At 37.7% G+C, this 16,006-nt stretch overlaps 1 protein-coding gene across 1 annotated transcript in view; it reads right to left on the bottom strand.

Moving 5' to 3' along the window:
* Nucleotides 1-3,661: 3,661 nt before the first annotated feature.
* LOC150089623 (1-phosphatidylinositol 4,5-bisphosphate phosphodiesterase epsilon-1-like) overlaps nt 3,662-16,006 on the bottom strand; it is a 634,994-nt gene continuing 622,649 nt past the window's right edge. The window contains exon 44 of the mRNA XM_090390053.1: nt 3,662-3,910. Coding sequence (XP_090246179.1) covers nt 3,662-3,910 — 249 coding nt within the window. The remainder of the gene's footprint in view (nt 3,911-16,006) is intronic.

The raw sequence follows: 16,006 nt of genomic DNA, 5'->3' as shown, positions 1-16,006 counted from the left end.
CTTTGCTGTTTTTCTTTGCATCCTTTGCCAAAGATTTCTTGTAATCTGCCTTTGCCTGCCTAACCTCCTTTGTGACCAGATTACAGACTAGCTTATATCTGCCATAGGCTTCTGAGTCCCTTGGTAATTTATATGCATCCCATGCATTTTTCTTCTCTGTCACGAGTCTCATTAGTTCATTTGATAACCATTTAGGCCTAAACCTTGAACAATATTTCTTAATAGGTATGAAACTTTTAGTAGCATCCACGATTAATTCCTTGAATGCTTCCCACTTAGAATTTACTGTTGGTAACGTCGTCAGTTGATTCCACTGTACAGAATTTAAATACTGTCTCAGACCATCGTAGTTGCCTTTACAAAAGCAAAAACCCTTCCCTTTTCCCTCTGATGGTAGTTACTTCTTTGAGTAAATCCCACTTCAGCACACTGTGATCACTGCCACCTAGTGGTTCCTTTATCTGCAGATTCTTAATGCATGAAGAATCACTACTGATAATCAAATCAAGAGTATTATTCCCTTTGGTTGCCTCCTGAACATGCTGATGTAGAAAACAATCATCCAATAAATCCACAAAAGCCTTGGTAGTGTGTAAGTGACCAACCCACAAATTCCAGTCACTATCTGGGAAATTAAATCCCCCATTATAAGACTCTCTGATTTACTGGCCCACTCGATTTCCCTGTACAGTTTCTTATTATACTCATCAGAGTCATTAGGCCTATAGCGCACTCCTACTCTCAATTTTGATCTCCCAATGCTTATGTCACACCAAACTGACTCGACACTGCACTGTCCAGCGATGTTGACTGGCTTCACCTCCTTGGATTTTATGTGTTTCTTAACTAATAGCATAAACCCCTCCTCCCTTCCTATCCTGTGTATCCTTCCTGTACACATTGTACTCCCCAAATTCCAGTTCTGCATTCCTTATATCTGTGTGACACCACATCTCTGATATCCCAACAATACCCGCCTTTGATATTTTGAGCAATACCTCAAATTCATCAAATTTATTTACCAAACTCCTAGCATTGGTGTGCATGCAAGTATACATGCACCTGTTCCTTTTCTTAGCTACCCTAATACAACCCATGTGTTTACTTGTACCGCAACAACTCCCAGCAGTCTCTGAAATATCCTGCAACTTTTTTTCCAGGCTTCTGCTCATTCTAATAGAAGCAGTGCAAGAATCACTTTCACCTCTGCCAGTGGCTACTGTTCATTTATTATTCCTTGTATCCCCCCAAGCTAGCAGTTTTCCAACCCACCTAACACTGCCTCGATAGCATCAGCAAATATTTTTGCACCCTTTCTATTTAAGTGTATCCCATCCCTGTAGAAGCAGTCTCTCATGGTAACAAGTACACACCAGACTGAAAAAAAATTTACCCCTTGAGCCTTGCACAATCTTTCCAGGGCCGAATTGATCAACAATTATCTAGAAAGCTTCCATCTAATCAATGATCACCAGTATGGATTCTGTCAGTATCGATCCACTGGATATACTGGCTTGTGACCCATCTGCGGACATCGATGGAAAAGTTTTTGAAGCTCAAGCAGTTGTTCTTCCAAATCTTTGCATTTGTCAGTGTTAAACTTTAATTGCCACCTCTTAGCCCATCTACCTAATATTTCTGGATCTTGCTGCAGTAGCATAACCTGATTACTGTCATTAACCACCCTGCCAACCTTTGTTTCATCTGAAAACACAGGAACTAAGCCTGATATGCCTTCATTAGTGTCCTTAATAGAGAAAACAATAATGGGCATAGCACTGAACTCTGGGGGATTTCATTAATAACATTAGTTCAAGAAGGGGAGTGCCTAGTGATAACCATTGTGTTTTCTCCCACTCAACCATCTCTTTATCCATAGTAGTAACTTGCTCTTAATGCCACAGTATCAAAAGCTTTTCTGGAATCTAACTGTATGATGTTAAAATTATATTTTGCATGCAGTTCTTTTATTACTGCATCATAGTATCCAATAAAATTGCTCAGACAAGATTGCCACTTAAAAATCCATGCTGTGACTCCAGTATAACTGTGTAGACCATGACTGCAGTATAATCGTGTAGATGCTGTGACTACAGTATAACTCTCTAGATGGTTTGGCATTACTTCTTTAACCAGTGACTCCATTATTTTCCCTAACAGAAGCCAAGCTAACATGTTGTTATTTGGTTTTTATTTGGTTTTTAGGAGCATTAGCAACTAAGGCCATATTGCTCCAGGATATGCGGTGGTCATTTCTTGACCTTTCCACATCCTCCGTATTTGGTGGTGACGGGCTCGAACCCCGGTCTAATCAAGAAGCGTGTGCTATGCGCTGCTGCTCCTTCCCACCTGGCTACGGAGGCGCCAGCTAACATGTCTGTAATTACTTATGCCACTATGAGATCCCCCTTTGTGCATTGGGGATACACTGTACATCTGCAATCCATAGGGCCCTTCCCTGAATCCAAGGATGCTCTAATAATTAATGCTAAAGGTTTGCTTAACTGTTTTTTTGCTTCCCTTAATATAATTAGATAGAATCCCATCTACTTTAACTTCCTTTTTTAAGTTTAACTTCAACAGTTTCTCTTCCACTTTTCTTTCCGGTATCATAAAATCATTTGGTACTCTATTAGAATTTAGTAAACTTCTGGCATCCCACATCCCTAAAAAATTTTCTTGTGTGAGTGATTGTAGATACCTATCACACAAGAAAATATCTATTCAGTTTGTCAGCAACCTGAGCAGTATCACCAGCAGTTAAGCCATTCATATCTAATAGATCAGTATGGTTTATCCCCTTTCTTCTAGTGTTTACATAAGAAGAGAAGTTTTTTATCAAGTTTATATCTACTGGGGGCTTCTGTATCACGCTGATAATTTATATGCATCCATTGTAGGCGCCTCCATAGCCATGTGGGAAAGAGCAGCAGTGCGTAGCACACGCTTCTTGATTAGACAGGGGTTCAAGCCCGTCACCACCAAATATGGAGGATGCGGAAAGGTCAGGGAATGACCACCGCATATCCCGGAGCAATATGGCCTTGGTTGCTAATGCTCCTAAAAAAAAAAAAAAAACAAACAACAAACATCCATTGTATTTTTCTTCTCTGCCATGAGTCTCATTAGTTCATCTGACATTCATTTAAGTCTAAGCCTTGAAAAGTATCTCTTATTTATTGACTTAATAATTACACATTGAATTCATTAATTTATTAACTACACCCATAGAATTAGTATGCAAGTGTATGTGATAGTCAGTCTTTTTTTGAATTCATTGTGACTGCAACACATCCCATGTAGTTGCTTATGGGAGAGCTTTCTCCATGAACCTCCAGTTAGGTATTAGATTAGTTTTAGCATTGTCTGTACAAGTGTTCAACAGTTCTACACATCACAGTCTCAGAGGCTTAAAGATATTTCAGCCTCTAGTGTAATATCGTTACACCAGCTTCCTCTGTAGAAATTGTACTTTACCTACTGAGTTTCAAGTCAGCATATGTTCGACAGGATTGTTCAAAGTACTACAAGAATCTATCCCACCCAAAGTTAACAGATTTTTCAAAAACATCATCTCTGCTCCAATAGCATTATATTCAAGAAATATTCTTGCACCTCTTGTATTCAATGTATCTCATCTTTAGAAAAGTAATCCCTTATATTAACAGAAGAGAAGATTTGGTAAAGTGACACTTACCTCTGCTCTTTCTTTCAGTACAAACCATCCTTTAGATTTCCATTTTGATTGTACCTGATAAACATTTTCACTGTCATCAAGATACCTTCTTTGTCGCTGTAGACCTCTTTTTCGAACAGTTCCTGTTGTAGGTTCAGAAAGTGGCTGGAATTCTACTTCTTCCATAAGTATAAATTTGCTTGGTTCTTCCATTCTTCTAGCCTTGAGTAGTGCCTGAAAACAGTAATATAAGCTTAAAATTAAATTAATTTATCTTTATTGCTGCTAAGTATAGTACAAGTACTAGGAACAATAGTATTCATCAAGGCGAAATGGTCAGGTGTTTTACATTAAGGCAAAAAATTATATGTGTTTAAAATTGGGAAAAGGAAAAGTTACATAGGAAATTATGTTACAAAAATTAAAAAGCATATATAAAAAAAATAATATTATAATAAATTGGAAAATATAAGGAGAAAAAAATATGAACATCATAGAACAAATCAAGAACAATTAAAAACAACTAGTTGTACCCAGTGTAACATATGCCATATTTCTGATTCTGATTATGGCATAAATAGTTTAATCTAGATTCTTCATTCATATCTAATGGACCATTCTTATTTAATGGTGATATAATTCTACAGCAGTCACCTGTGGGATATATGTATATGTCTCTATTTGCAGGTGGTTCCCCGTCTTCTTCAACAAATATTGAAGAAGACGATATAATCACCTACATCCAAAATGGATGTAGGCGCATTATATCGTCTTTTAACCATCTCGTCCAATTGTTGCATTACTTCAGCCATCCACTCTTGGTTTGATTGTTTTTCAAGCCATTTTGTTGTTGATTCAGCAGAATCAAAAATATAAAGTTGTCCATATCCTGGCTTATTTGCCTCATTTGGATATAGTGGTGAGACCAAATGGTAAATCTGGCTGTGTATTCTAAAACAGTATGGACAATTTCCAGGCAGTGATTGAATCTCTGCACCCATTGATGTGAATGGCATTGCTGAGTTGCACTCTCGGATATGTTTTCTGTGATTATTTGCTTCACATGCATCCCCTGTAAGCAGCTCTCGTAATAGAGTAGGTGTCTCGAGTCAAGTGAAACCTTTCCATCATGACAGCATTTAGTGTATTTATTCAGTGTGTTTAACTCATGCTCCCAATATCTTGCATTGCAATATGTGTTACTACTGAAATATGTTCAGCAGTAACACATATTTCTAATGTCATTCTCTTCCACATTAATTACAGCTTGTTGATTATTCGCATCCGGTACTTCTATTTGATTAGTCCTACAGTGTTTCACCCCTCTTCTCACTTCCAATATTGTTTTTCTTTCTTCAGTGTTTTCTGTCCATCTTTGTAGTTGTAGAGTCTTGTTTCAGTCTCTTAGTCTATTAGATCTCTCCTCTAATGTTTCTTTAGCATTTCTTCTATGTTTTCTCTTACACACTTTCAGCCATTTTTACACTTCTTAAAACTTAGAACGGTTTATTAATATTGAAGACAGATATAATAAACAGTTCAAATAAACATACATCAATAGCTTTCAGGCATAGGTTGCCTTTCTTCAGACAAAAAATGTTAGTACCAAAATTAATAAAGAATGCCTGGTACGGTGGTCATGCGAGGTGAATGGGTGCTGGCAACAATTAGCAGTTGGAAAATTTGGGTAACATACCTATGCATTTTATATACATAGATGGCAGGAAAGTTGAATCAAAATCAAACCATAGATTTTGATCAAGCAAACACAAATGAGAAACAATTATTGTTGCTGCTCAAAAACACAACATGATACAGATTGGAGAGGTGGCTGGCATCGATGTTTGGAAATCTGACGCAGTTTAAGCCACAAGATATGGAAGGAATTTTTCCAAATCTTGTGGTCCACTCTAGGAGAATGCAATGGTATTTGTAATCGGTAGCTATTTTTTGCAGTTTAATTTCATAACACACTTGTATTCATATACAACTGTCTAAAATATAGCACTTGTATTTTAGGGAGTGCCTAGGCAGGTAGGAAATGATTACAAAGTTTCAGATGGTTGAATTTGAGAATTAGCATGGGTCAGACCTCAAGGATGGTGGAGGGAGGGTTGTGCCACTGACAGAAATCCCAGATGTTCAGGGCATTTATCAGTCCTGTGAACATTTTTACAGTAGGCATTAAATGCCTGATGTCAATTAACCTTGGGAGCCTGGGTACATTTAGCTGCTCAGCCATGTCAGTAGGTAGTTGTCAATTAAGGGGATTGGCGATGCTTATTTGTAGCCCATTTCAGGGTCCAGTATTCACATGAGAACACTGGGTTCTGAAGTGAGAGCGAAGACGATGCCAAAAAATGCCCATGTCTCTCACCATGTGCGGTTGATGACATTTTAAACTGACAGGGCAGCTGTTTCCAGCACCCTGACAGATACTTGACTTGACAAAATTGGATTGACCGGGGTTCCCCCAGAAACATCCTGCCTTGCATAGGGACCTGAGACCCACACCCACCATGTAATCATGTAGGGGAGGGCGATGTACAGGCAGCCAGGGAAGAAACTTAGCTGAAAAATATTAGTGAACTAGTAGCAAGGGGATGAAAGGTAGAATGGAAGAAGTATGAATGAATTAAACGAGTGAAAGAGTATGAAAGACTGAGTAAATGTGCTGGGAACTGAATGATTGAGTGAAAAAGGAGTTGTAGTAAAAGGGAATGAATGTTAGTTTTGGTGAAAGAGAGTGACCCAATAAGGGGGCAAGAGAGAGAGAAAGTGAATGAATGTTGTGGTAAATGGGAGTGAGTGAAGGAATGAATGAAATTGGCTGCACGAATACAAATTTTTAAAAAAATATATATATATAATTTATTTAGCTTAAGATACTAACACAACCTGATCTATTTACTAACAACACAAACACACTGTACTCCTCCCTGGCCTGCATGAAATGTAGCCAAGGCTGCACTGCAATTGAAAAATACTAGTAAGTTGGAGTGCCAGTGGAGTGCAGACCAGTAAGAAAGAGCTGAACAAAAGAGATGAATGCCAGAGAATGAATGAGGGTATGCCTGTGAGTGAAAAAATAAAATACGTACTTTTTTAGTATTTACTTCTTGTTCTATATCCCTTTTAAGTTACTTAAATTTTGTTATTAGTTATCTAGAATATTAAGATACACCACACACTATTGCATTTCCCCCATGGTACGAGAAAGAAGAAGGATAAATGAGAGAGAAATAAAAATACATAACAGGAAAATGTAAGAGAAAAAAAAACAGAATGAGAGCAGAGAGCAAATGACTGTTTAACGGGAAAAATTTGCCTGTCACCGATCCTCCCCCTAACTGAGTGGTGGGCAGATGGGCCAGCATGGCCACCCTGCCTACCCAAGTAGACACTATGTCATGGCTATTTAACTGGTCACTGGTCAGCAGGTCTTATTATCCCTGGCCAGTGTGGGAATGAGCAGCAAACAGGCACTCCAACATAGGGATCCCTTTCCCTATGAACTTTCTCTCCTACCACCTGAGTTGATTGTTCTCTCAATTCCCCATCCCTTTCCCCCAACCTGGGTGGCCCCTCTTCTCCTTGTGGGTAACTCTACTGCCATATGTCATCTCCCACTCCCAGGCCAGGATTGGTGTCCAGTCCTGGAGGCCCTGGTAGTGCACTACTGCCCTCCTCTTTTTCTCTACCACTTTAACCCCCATCCCCCATCCCACTTCCTGTCTTCCCACTACTATCTTCCATTTTCACCTTTTTTTTTTTTTTTATGTTAAAAATGAATTTACCGGTGTTATTTAGAAAAAAGCGTTACGTTACATAGAAATCGTTATATAAAATCGTCATAAAACCCGATGCGCATGCATTGTACTTGACATTAAAAACGTCTTTTCTTGGGTGCATGCATTATACTTTTTGCATGCAGTAATCCAACAAGTACAATGCATGCACCCAAGAAATCACAACTGTATGCAACTAATTGCACTGACACAACAAGTACAATTGAGCAGTGATGCGCTATTTTATACTGTATTATCAGCATAATGATTAATACGTGAGTGACTGTGCCAAAATCTACAGCCCAGGCTTTGAAGGAATATCGTGAAAGAAGGAAAAGGAAGTTGGACAGAAATGTGAATCCAGATGAAATTTAACAAGGGTGTTTCGTTATGCCTGGGACTTCTCAAACTGCACCCAAAAAAACTCCAGCTGAAATAATGAAGGAATATCGTGAACAGAAGAAAAGGAAATTAGAAATTCACACTATTCCGAAGGGTGGAGGGGTTATGCTATTAGTTGAATGAAATTCAACCACAGAGTTCTACTATGCCTGATACTTATCAGGAATCTAAAACTTCAGCAGAACGAATGAAGTAGTATCGTGCACAAAAAAACGAAATTAGAAATGGCTAATAATGAGATTCCTGATTACATCCCTATAGTGTCTACATGAGCTGACACTGAGTTTGAAAAACTAGTGTACAAAAACCCATTTGGATTTAGTTGTAATCTTTGTGATCGTTTATGGTTTCAATTAGATTTGAAAACATTTCCTACAACTTCATATGAATTACTTCAAAATGAATTTCCTTTACAAGAAGTGAGTACTTTCATAACATGTAATATGTGTCATACTTCATTAAAAGAGGGACTTATACCAAATATGGCCACATCATATGGATTTATATATCCACATATCCTTCTCATTTGCCTCCATTGGATATTGTAACTGAGTGTTTGATATCACCATGATTACCCTTTATGCAAATTTGTCATTTACATTATGAACATGGACAATATGGGATCATTGGACAAGTAATAAATGTACCAGTTAACGTAAATACGATGGTTCATCAATTACCTAGAAAATTAGATGACGATTATGCCATTAATGTACATATAAAACGAAGATTCATACATAATATTTGTATGAATATTTGCTGCAAGAATATTTGCTGATGCTATCGAGGCAGTGTTAGGTGGGTCGGAAAACTGCTAGCTTGGGGGGAGACAAAGACCAATAGATTGACAGTAGCCACTGGCAGAGGTGAAAGAGATTCTTGCACTGCTTCTATTAGAATGAGCAGAAGCCTGAAAAACAAGATGCATGATATTTCAGAGACTGCTGGGAGCCATTCTGGTACAAGTAAACACATGGGTTGTGTTAGGGTAGCTAAGAATAGAAACAGGTGCAGGTATACTTGCGTGTACACCAATGCTAGGAGTTTAGTAAATAAATTTGATGAATTTGAGGTATTGCTCAAAACATCAAAGGCAGATATTGTTGGGATATCAGAGACGTGGTGTCACACAGATATAAGGGATGCAGAACTGCAGTTTGGGGAGTACAACGTCTACAGAAAGGATAGACAGGATAGGAAGGGTGGAGGGGTTATGCTATTAGTTAAGAAACACATAAAAACCAAGGAAGTGAAGCCAGTCGACATCGCTGGACAGTGCAGTGTTGAGTCAGTTTGGTGTGACATAAGCATTGGGAGATCAAAATTGAGAGAAGGAGTGTGCTATAGGCCTAATGACTCTGATGAGTATAATAAGGAACTGTACAGGGAAATAGAGTGGGCCAGTAAATCAGAGAGTCTTATAATGGGAGATTTTAATTTCCCAGATATTGACTGGAATTTGGGGGCTGGTTACTCACGCACTAGCAGGGCTTTTGTGGATTTATTGGATGATTGTTTTCTACATCAGCATGTTCGGGAGGCAACTAGAGGGAGTAATACTCTTGATTTGATTATCAGCAGTGATTCTTCATGCATTAAGAATCTGCAGATAAATGAACCACTAGGTGGCAGTGATCACAGTGTGCTGAAGTGGGATTTACTCAAAGAGGTAACTACCATTAGGGGTAAAGGGAAGGGTTATTGCTTCCGTAAAGGCGACTACGATGGACTGAGACAGTATTTAAATTCTATACAGTGGGACCAACTGATGATGTTACCAACAGCAAATTCAAAATGGGAAGCATTCAAAGAACTTATCTTGGAAGCTACTAGGCTTTACATACCAACTAAGAAATATTGTTCAGGGTTTAGGCCAAAATGGATGTCAGATGAACTAATGAGGCATATGGCAGAGAAGAAAAATGCATGGGATACTTACAAATTAACACATGACACAGAAGCCTATGATAGATACAAGTTGATATGCAACCAAGTTACAAAGGAGGTTAGGCAGGCGAAGGCAGATTACGAGAAATCCTTGGCAAGGGATGCAAAGAAAAACAGCAAAGAGTTCTTTACTTATGTAAACTCTAGAAGCAAGGGGATGAATCAGATTGGTCCACTTGATATTGATGGGTCAACTGTTGATGATCCTGCTCAGGTAGCTAACAAACTAAATGAATATTTTGCATCGACATTCACACATGAGGAGTTATTCAGCAAGGGGAATGCCAGAGGTGTATTCAACTCTAGCAGTAAGCTACAGAATCTTAAAATAACTGGGAGTAAAGTGGAGGAGAAACTGTTGAAGATAAACACAAGAAAGGCACCCGGGGTGGATGGGATCTATCCAGTTATATTAAAGGAGGCAGCAAAGGAAGTAAGCAAACCCTTAGCCATAATTATGAGAGCTTCCTTGGACTCAGGGGAGGTACCCATAGACTGGAAATGTGCAAATGTGACCCCAATTCACAAAGGAGGATCAAAGGCTGACACAAGTAATTATAGACCTGTGAGCTTAACTTCTGTTCCAGGAAAATTAATGGAGGCACTGGTTAAAGAAGCACTGCAGGATCATTTAGACAAGACTTCAGTTATAGCTCAGACACAGCATGGTTTTGTTAAAGGGAAGTCTTGCCTGACCAACTTGATTGGATACTATGATGCAGTCACAAAAGAACTGGATGCAGGGAATAACTTTGATATTATATACTTGGATCTTAGAAAGGCTTTTGATACTGTTGCACATGGAAGACTGCTACACAAATTGGAGCAGTGTGACATTGGAGGCAAATTGCTGCTATGGATAAAGGGGTGGTTGAGGGGGAGAAGACAGAGAGTGGTAATCAATGGACACTGCTCATCGTGGACTAATGTTATTAGTGGAGTCCCTCAGGGCTCAGTGTTGGGTCCATTATTGTTTTCTGTATTTATAAATGATATTGATGATGGTATATCAAGCTTAATGTCCAAGTTTGCAGACGATACAAAGGTTGGCAGGGTTGTCAAGGACACTACTGACACTATGCTGCTGCAACAGGATCTGGAAAGGTTGAGCAGATGGGCTGAGAGGTGGCAAATGAAGTTTAACATTGACAAATGTAAAGTACTACACATGGGAAACAGCAACCCCAGAGCAACGTATCAACTCTGTGGTACTACACTGACAGTGGTAGAGAATGAAAGGGACTTGGGGGTGGTTGTGCAGGCAGATATGAAGTTCTCTGAGCAGTGCAGACGGGCTGCAAGAGTAGCTCATGGAGTACAGTAAACCCACGCTATTCGCGGTATCTGTATTCGCGGTTTCGCGTATTCGCGATCGCCGATTTAATATAAAATGAAACCTAAAAAAATGTGAATTTTAAAGCGCCGTGAATATTTTCCGCCATAAAAAACATGGGCGTGGCTAAAATTATCTTTCCTGGTCAAAACAGCGCTCAGTGGGTGGGGGAAGAGGGGTGACAAAAACGCGAGCGTGGATGTTTCTCGCTAATCCTTGTTCAGTATGTGCTATGCGTTTGTCATGGAAGGTTTCGTCGTTTGCTTTTAATTTTTATGTTTATAAATTGAATAAATTTATCAATTTAAAAATGATATGCTTACAAAAATGATAAATCTACCGTTTTGCAGTGTAAAACAGACTTTTTCGAGTGTATTAACGGAAGAAAGTGACTTTATTGTGGACAAGTTCTTTCTAACCCCTACAAAAATATGACTACGAATAAAAAGAGAAATGTGAAAATATCAAAGAAGGTGATGACATTAGCGAATAAAATTGAGTTATTAGACAAAATTTCTAATGGTGAAATTGTCTCCTCAGTGGCAAAACATTAAAAAATCAATGAGTCAACGGTATGATCAATCAAGAAATCGGAAGAAAAAATCCGCCGTAGTGTCCGTGAAAACGCGCTAATTGCTTAAAAAAATTTGCTCTGTTACTCGTGATGTTAAATTATAAAAAATGGAAAAAGCTTTAAATCTGTGGATAGAAGACCAAACTCAAAATTTTTTTTTTTTTTTTTTTTTTTTTTTGGTTTGGTAGTTGTTGGCGCATCGGCTTCTGTGGCCATAGTGCACCTCCCAAGGTTTTTGCAGTACTTTGATCCAAGCCCGAGGCGGGAATCGAACCCGCGACCTTTGGGTTGCCAGGCAGGCACTTTACCCACCTGGCTAGCCCGGTCGGCAAAAAAACTCAAAATAAAATTCCGTTAAGTTCACTCATCATTCGCGAAAAGGCAAAACTCCTTTATCAACACTTTAGCGAAACTGGTGATAGCACTGGCGTGATGTTTTTTTTTTTGCTAGCAAGCAAAGGCGCTGGTTTGAAAGATTTGTTTGAAATTTCTAATAAATATTACATTTAATATTAAATTGTTTCTTATTTTCATTTCGATGCCATATGCTTGCATTTCACTAAGTACTGTCTATGTACATAGTCATATTATGAAGGTACATATAATACATTCATAGACAAAATTTTAGACTAGTTTTTCTTATACATTTCATACTTTGGAACGGAACCCCTTTATTACTATGGGAGCCATAACTCAGTATTCGCGTTTTCGGTATTCGCGACATTTCTCAGGAACGTAACTCCCGCGAATAGCGGGGGTTTACTGTATTGTCAATGATATACAGGAATTTTTCCAGCAGGGATAAGGAGGTGATTATTCCATTGTATAAGGCAATGGTCAGGCCACACCTAGAGTACTGTATACAGGTCTGGAGGCCTCATTTCAAGAAGGATGTAGAGCTGCTGGAACGAGTACAGAGAAGGGCAACAAGATTAGTGAATGGAACAAAGGGGTGCTCTTACGAAGAAAGGCTTAAGTTTTGCAAATTACAGTGTCTGGAGACTAGGCACCAGCGAGGTGATCTGATAGAGGTGTATAAAGCCTTGAATGGTTTAAGCATGCTCAATGCTGATGGGATTCTTCCTCAAGCTCAGAAAAATCACCTGAGAGGGCATAAATTCAAATTGAGGAAAGACAGATGTAGGATAGACGTGCGGAAATTTGCCTTTAGCCAGCGGGTGGTTGGTTGGTGGAACAGACTTCCATCCCTTGTGGTGGAGGTTGATAGCCTAAATAAGTTTAAGGCTCAGCTGGACAGGTATTTTGAACGAACAGAGGGGTGAAGTGGAAGTGGGTTTTTTTTTTTTTTTCTTTTTTTTTGGCTGATGCTGCATAAGCTTGCTTTCTTGCATCAAATGCCTCTACTAATGCTAATGCTAATGGTAATGCTAATAAACCATCATATCTACAAGGATGTGTGCAGAAGAAAATGGTGAAAATATGGTTACGGTATTTGATAAATTCAACTTTGTGTAAATTCTGCGGCATAAAAGTGAGTGACGATTTCTTGGGGACAAATGATGGTAGTGAACAGGAACATTCAGATGAAATTGTGGAACCTATCAACAATGATGATGATGAACTATTGTTAATTCAACAAAAAACAAAGATTATTATGGGCTGAAAATAAATATTTATGTATTGCACCGGGTCAGAAATCATCTTCAACAAGTTTCATATTTGATATACATGCAGAAGAACTTTCTTTTGGGACATGGAAAATTTAAAAATGGATTGAAAATTACTCCCTTTATGATGGTATTGAGTGAAATTCATAAATCTGATTGTTGTCGAGTAACTCCCCAACATTTTCTATATATGGCAATGAAAATTATGCGAATGAGTACCACAGAAAATTTGCAAATTGCATTTAAATCAGTAGGAATAACAGCTAACATTACTCGTTCTATATTGGAATCAAAAGAATTTATAAACAAGTCATTAGAGTCTAACTTGGCATTTCTAAAATCAATTCCCAATTCAGCATATCATTGGAGTCAATGTAAATGAGTTGAGTTTGCCATGATTCGTCAATTAGGAAAACCTACAATGTTCTTGACATTGAGTATGCATGCACCAACATGGCCCATATTACTATGTATGTTATACAAATTCAGATATAGACGAGAAATTACAACTAATGAAGTTATGGATCTACCTTACATGGAAAGAGCTACATTAATAAATTAAGATCCTGTAACGTGTGCTATATCCTCTAATAAAATTGTTGAGAGTTTACTCAAAATTTGAAAATCGAAAACCTATAGTCCTTTTGGGATATATTATGTTGTGAATTCCTTTAAATGCATTGAATTTCAAAATCGAGGAAGTCCACATGCACACATATTATTATGGATGAACAATGAACCCTCTGCACTATTATAAGAAAAAGAAGGTGGGATGCAAGAAGAAATCAAAATGATAGATACATTATGTTCTTTAGAGAAAAAATTGTTCTTCAGATTATTCAAATTTACAACATAAACATACTTTTACCTGTTATAAAAATAATAATGCAAACAGATGCGAATGTCGATTTGAAGCAGTTTTTCTGGCCAGTGTCACAAACTCGTATATTGATACCAATGACCACAGACAACAATTGAAGATCAGCTTGTCACAAAAAATATCGTAATGTGCACGACTCATTAGAATTGGATAAGCATGTTAATTTCGAAGAATTCCTTAAATCAAATCAATGCCAATCAGAAGAAGAAGAATATCTAAATATTTTGAGGGCTGGTATCAAACGACCATGTGTATTTCTTAAACGCAAGATAGAAGAGAAATTTATGAATAATTATAATCTTTGGATTTTAGGAGTGCTCAAGTCTAATTTGGATTTGCAATTTATCATAGAAGAATATTCATGTGCAGCATATGTAGTTGAATATTCATGTGAATAAAACTAACACAGGAATAAGCAACCTGCAATGGAAAATTATAGAGCTACATGAAGAATATCCTGATATGGATATAACTGATCTAACATGAGCAATAAGTGTAGATGTATTGAATTCTGTGGAGATGAGTTCACAAGAGGCAGCTTGATATTTATTATGATACCCAATGTCCATGTCTTTAAGTGCAATTGAATACATGCCAACGGTATGGCCACATGAGCGTCAGAAATTATTATTATTATTATTAGCCATATAGTACAAGGAAGCCTGAGGCTTATGTTGCACCAGGCAAAAAAAAATTTCCGAGTTTCCCTGAGAGAGAGAGAGTGAAAAGTAGAAAGGAATTGCTAAGAAAGAGAAGAATGATGATATCCAGCTCAGGACCATGGGTGTGCTAAGCCCATACTCACCAGATGTGAGCCCCTGGTGTCATTTATGTAAATCAACAGCTTAATTGGATGAACAACATGTTGATAGCGAGTCTTTGGTTATACGAAAAGATAGTATTTTTGATAAATATGAAAAACGGGGCAAAACATTAAAAGATATAACCCTTGCACAATTTACTGCACATTATTGTAAAGGAAATGGGGGATGGGTGAAAAGACAATTTCCTAAAACAATTCGGTATCAGAATTATAATACAACAATATAAATATAAATTATATTTATGTCTCCATGAACATATATGCGAAATAGTAACTTTACACATACCATTTATCAATGAGGAGAATGAAATTTTGAATGAAAATAAATATTTTGAACTTTATGAAACCAACAAAGAGATAATTACCTTGAGAAGAAAAGAGTTCGAATCTGATATTGATATTGAAAAGACACTAGCAATTTGTAGGAAACTTGATGAGAATGATGAAAATGGACTGGTGGTGGAAAAAAATGAAGAATTTCTTAAATCAAAAGAAATTGATGATTATTTCTTTACCGACAAGAAGACTATTGATGAGGAGATGAGAATGGCAATGATGGATAAATTATCATCTGTCTTTAGGAAGCGAGAGAATGTCTTACCATCTGAAGAATACTGTCATTTGATGAATGGTACTAATAAAGAACAAAGCACATTATTACTTGAAGCTATCTATCGTCAAATTAATAATCAGATACACGAACTGATACAAGTATTTCTCACTGGACTTGCTGGCTGTGGAAAGACATTTACGCTTCAATTATTGATGGAAACGTATAATCGGTTTTGTAATGTATCACATATTCATAATGCATATGTTATTTGTGCCTCCATGGGCAACACTGCTATGGCAATCGATGGTACAACAGTGCATTCTGCTATATGTCTATCAAATAATCTTCAACTTAGTAATGAAATTCTTCAACAATATAGAACTGCATTTCAACATGTCCATA

The sequence above is a fragment of the Mastigoproctus giganteus genome, chromosome 2 (genome assembly GCF_048544385.1).
Source record: "Mastigoproctus giganteus isolate SK-2022 chromosome 2, ASM4854438v1, whole genome shotgun sequence".
Taxonomy (NCBI): Eukaryota; Metazoa; Arthropoda; class Arachnida; order Uropygi; family Thelyphonidae; genus Mastigoproctus; species Mastigoproctus giganteus.
Note: the sequence above shows the minus strand (reverse complement) of the source record. Positions and strands in the feature narration are given on the sequence as shown.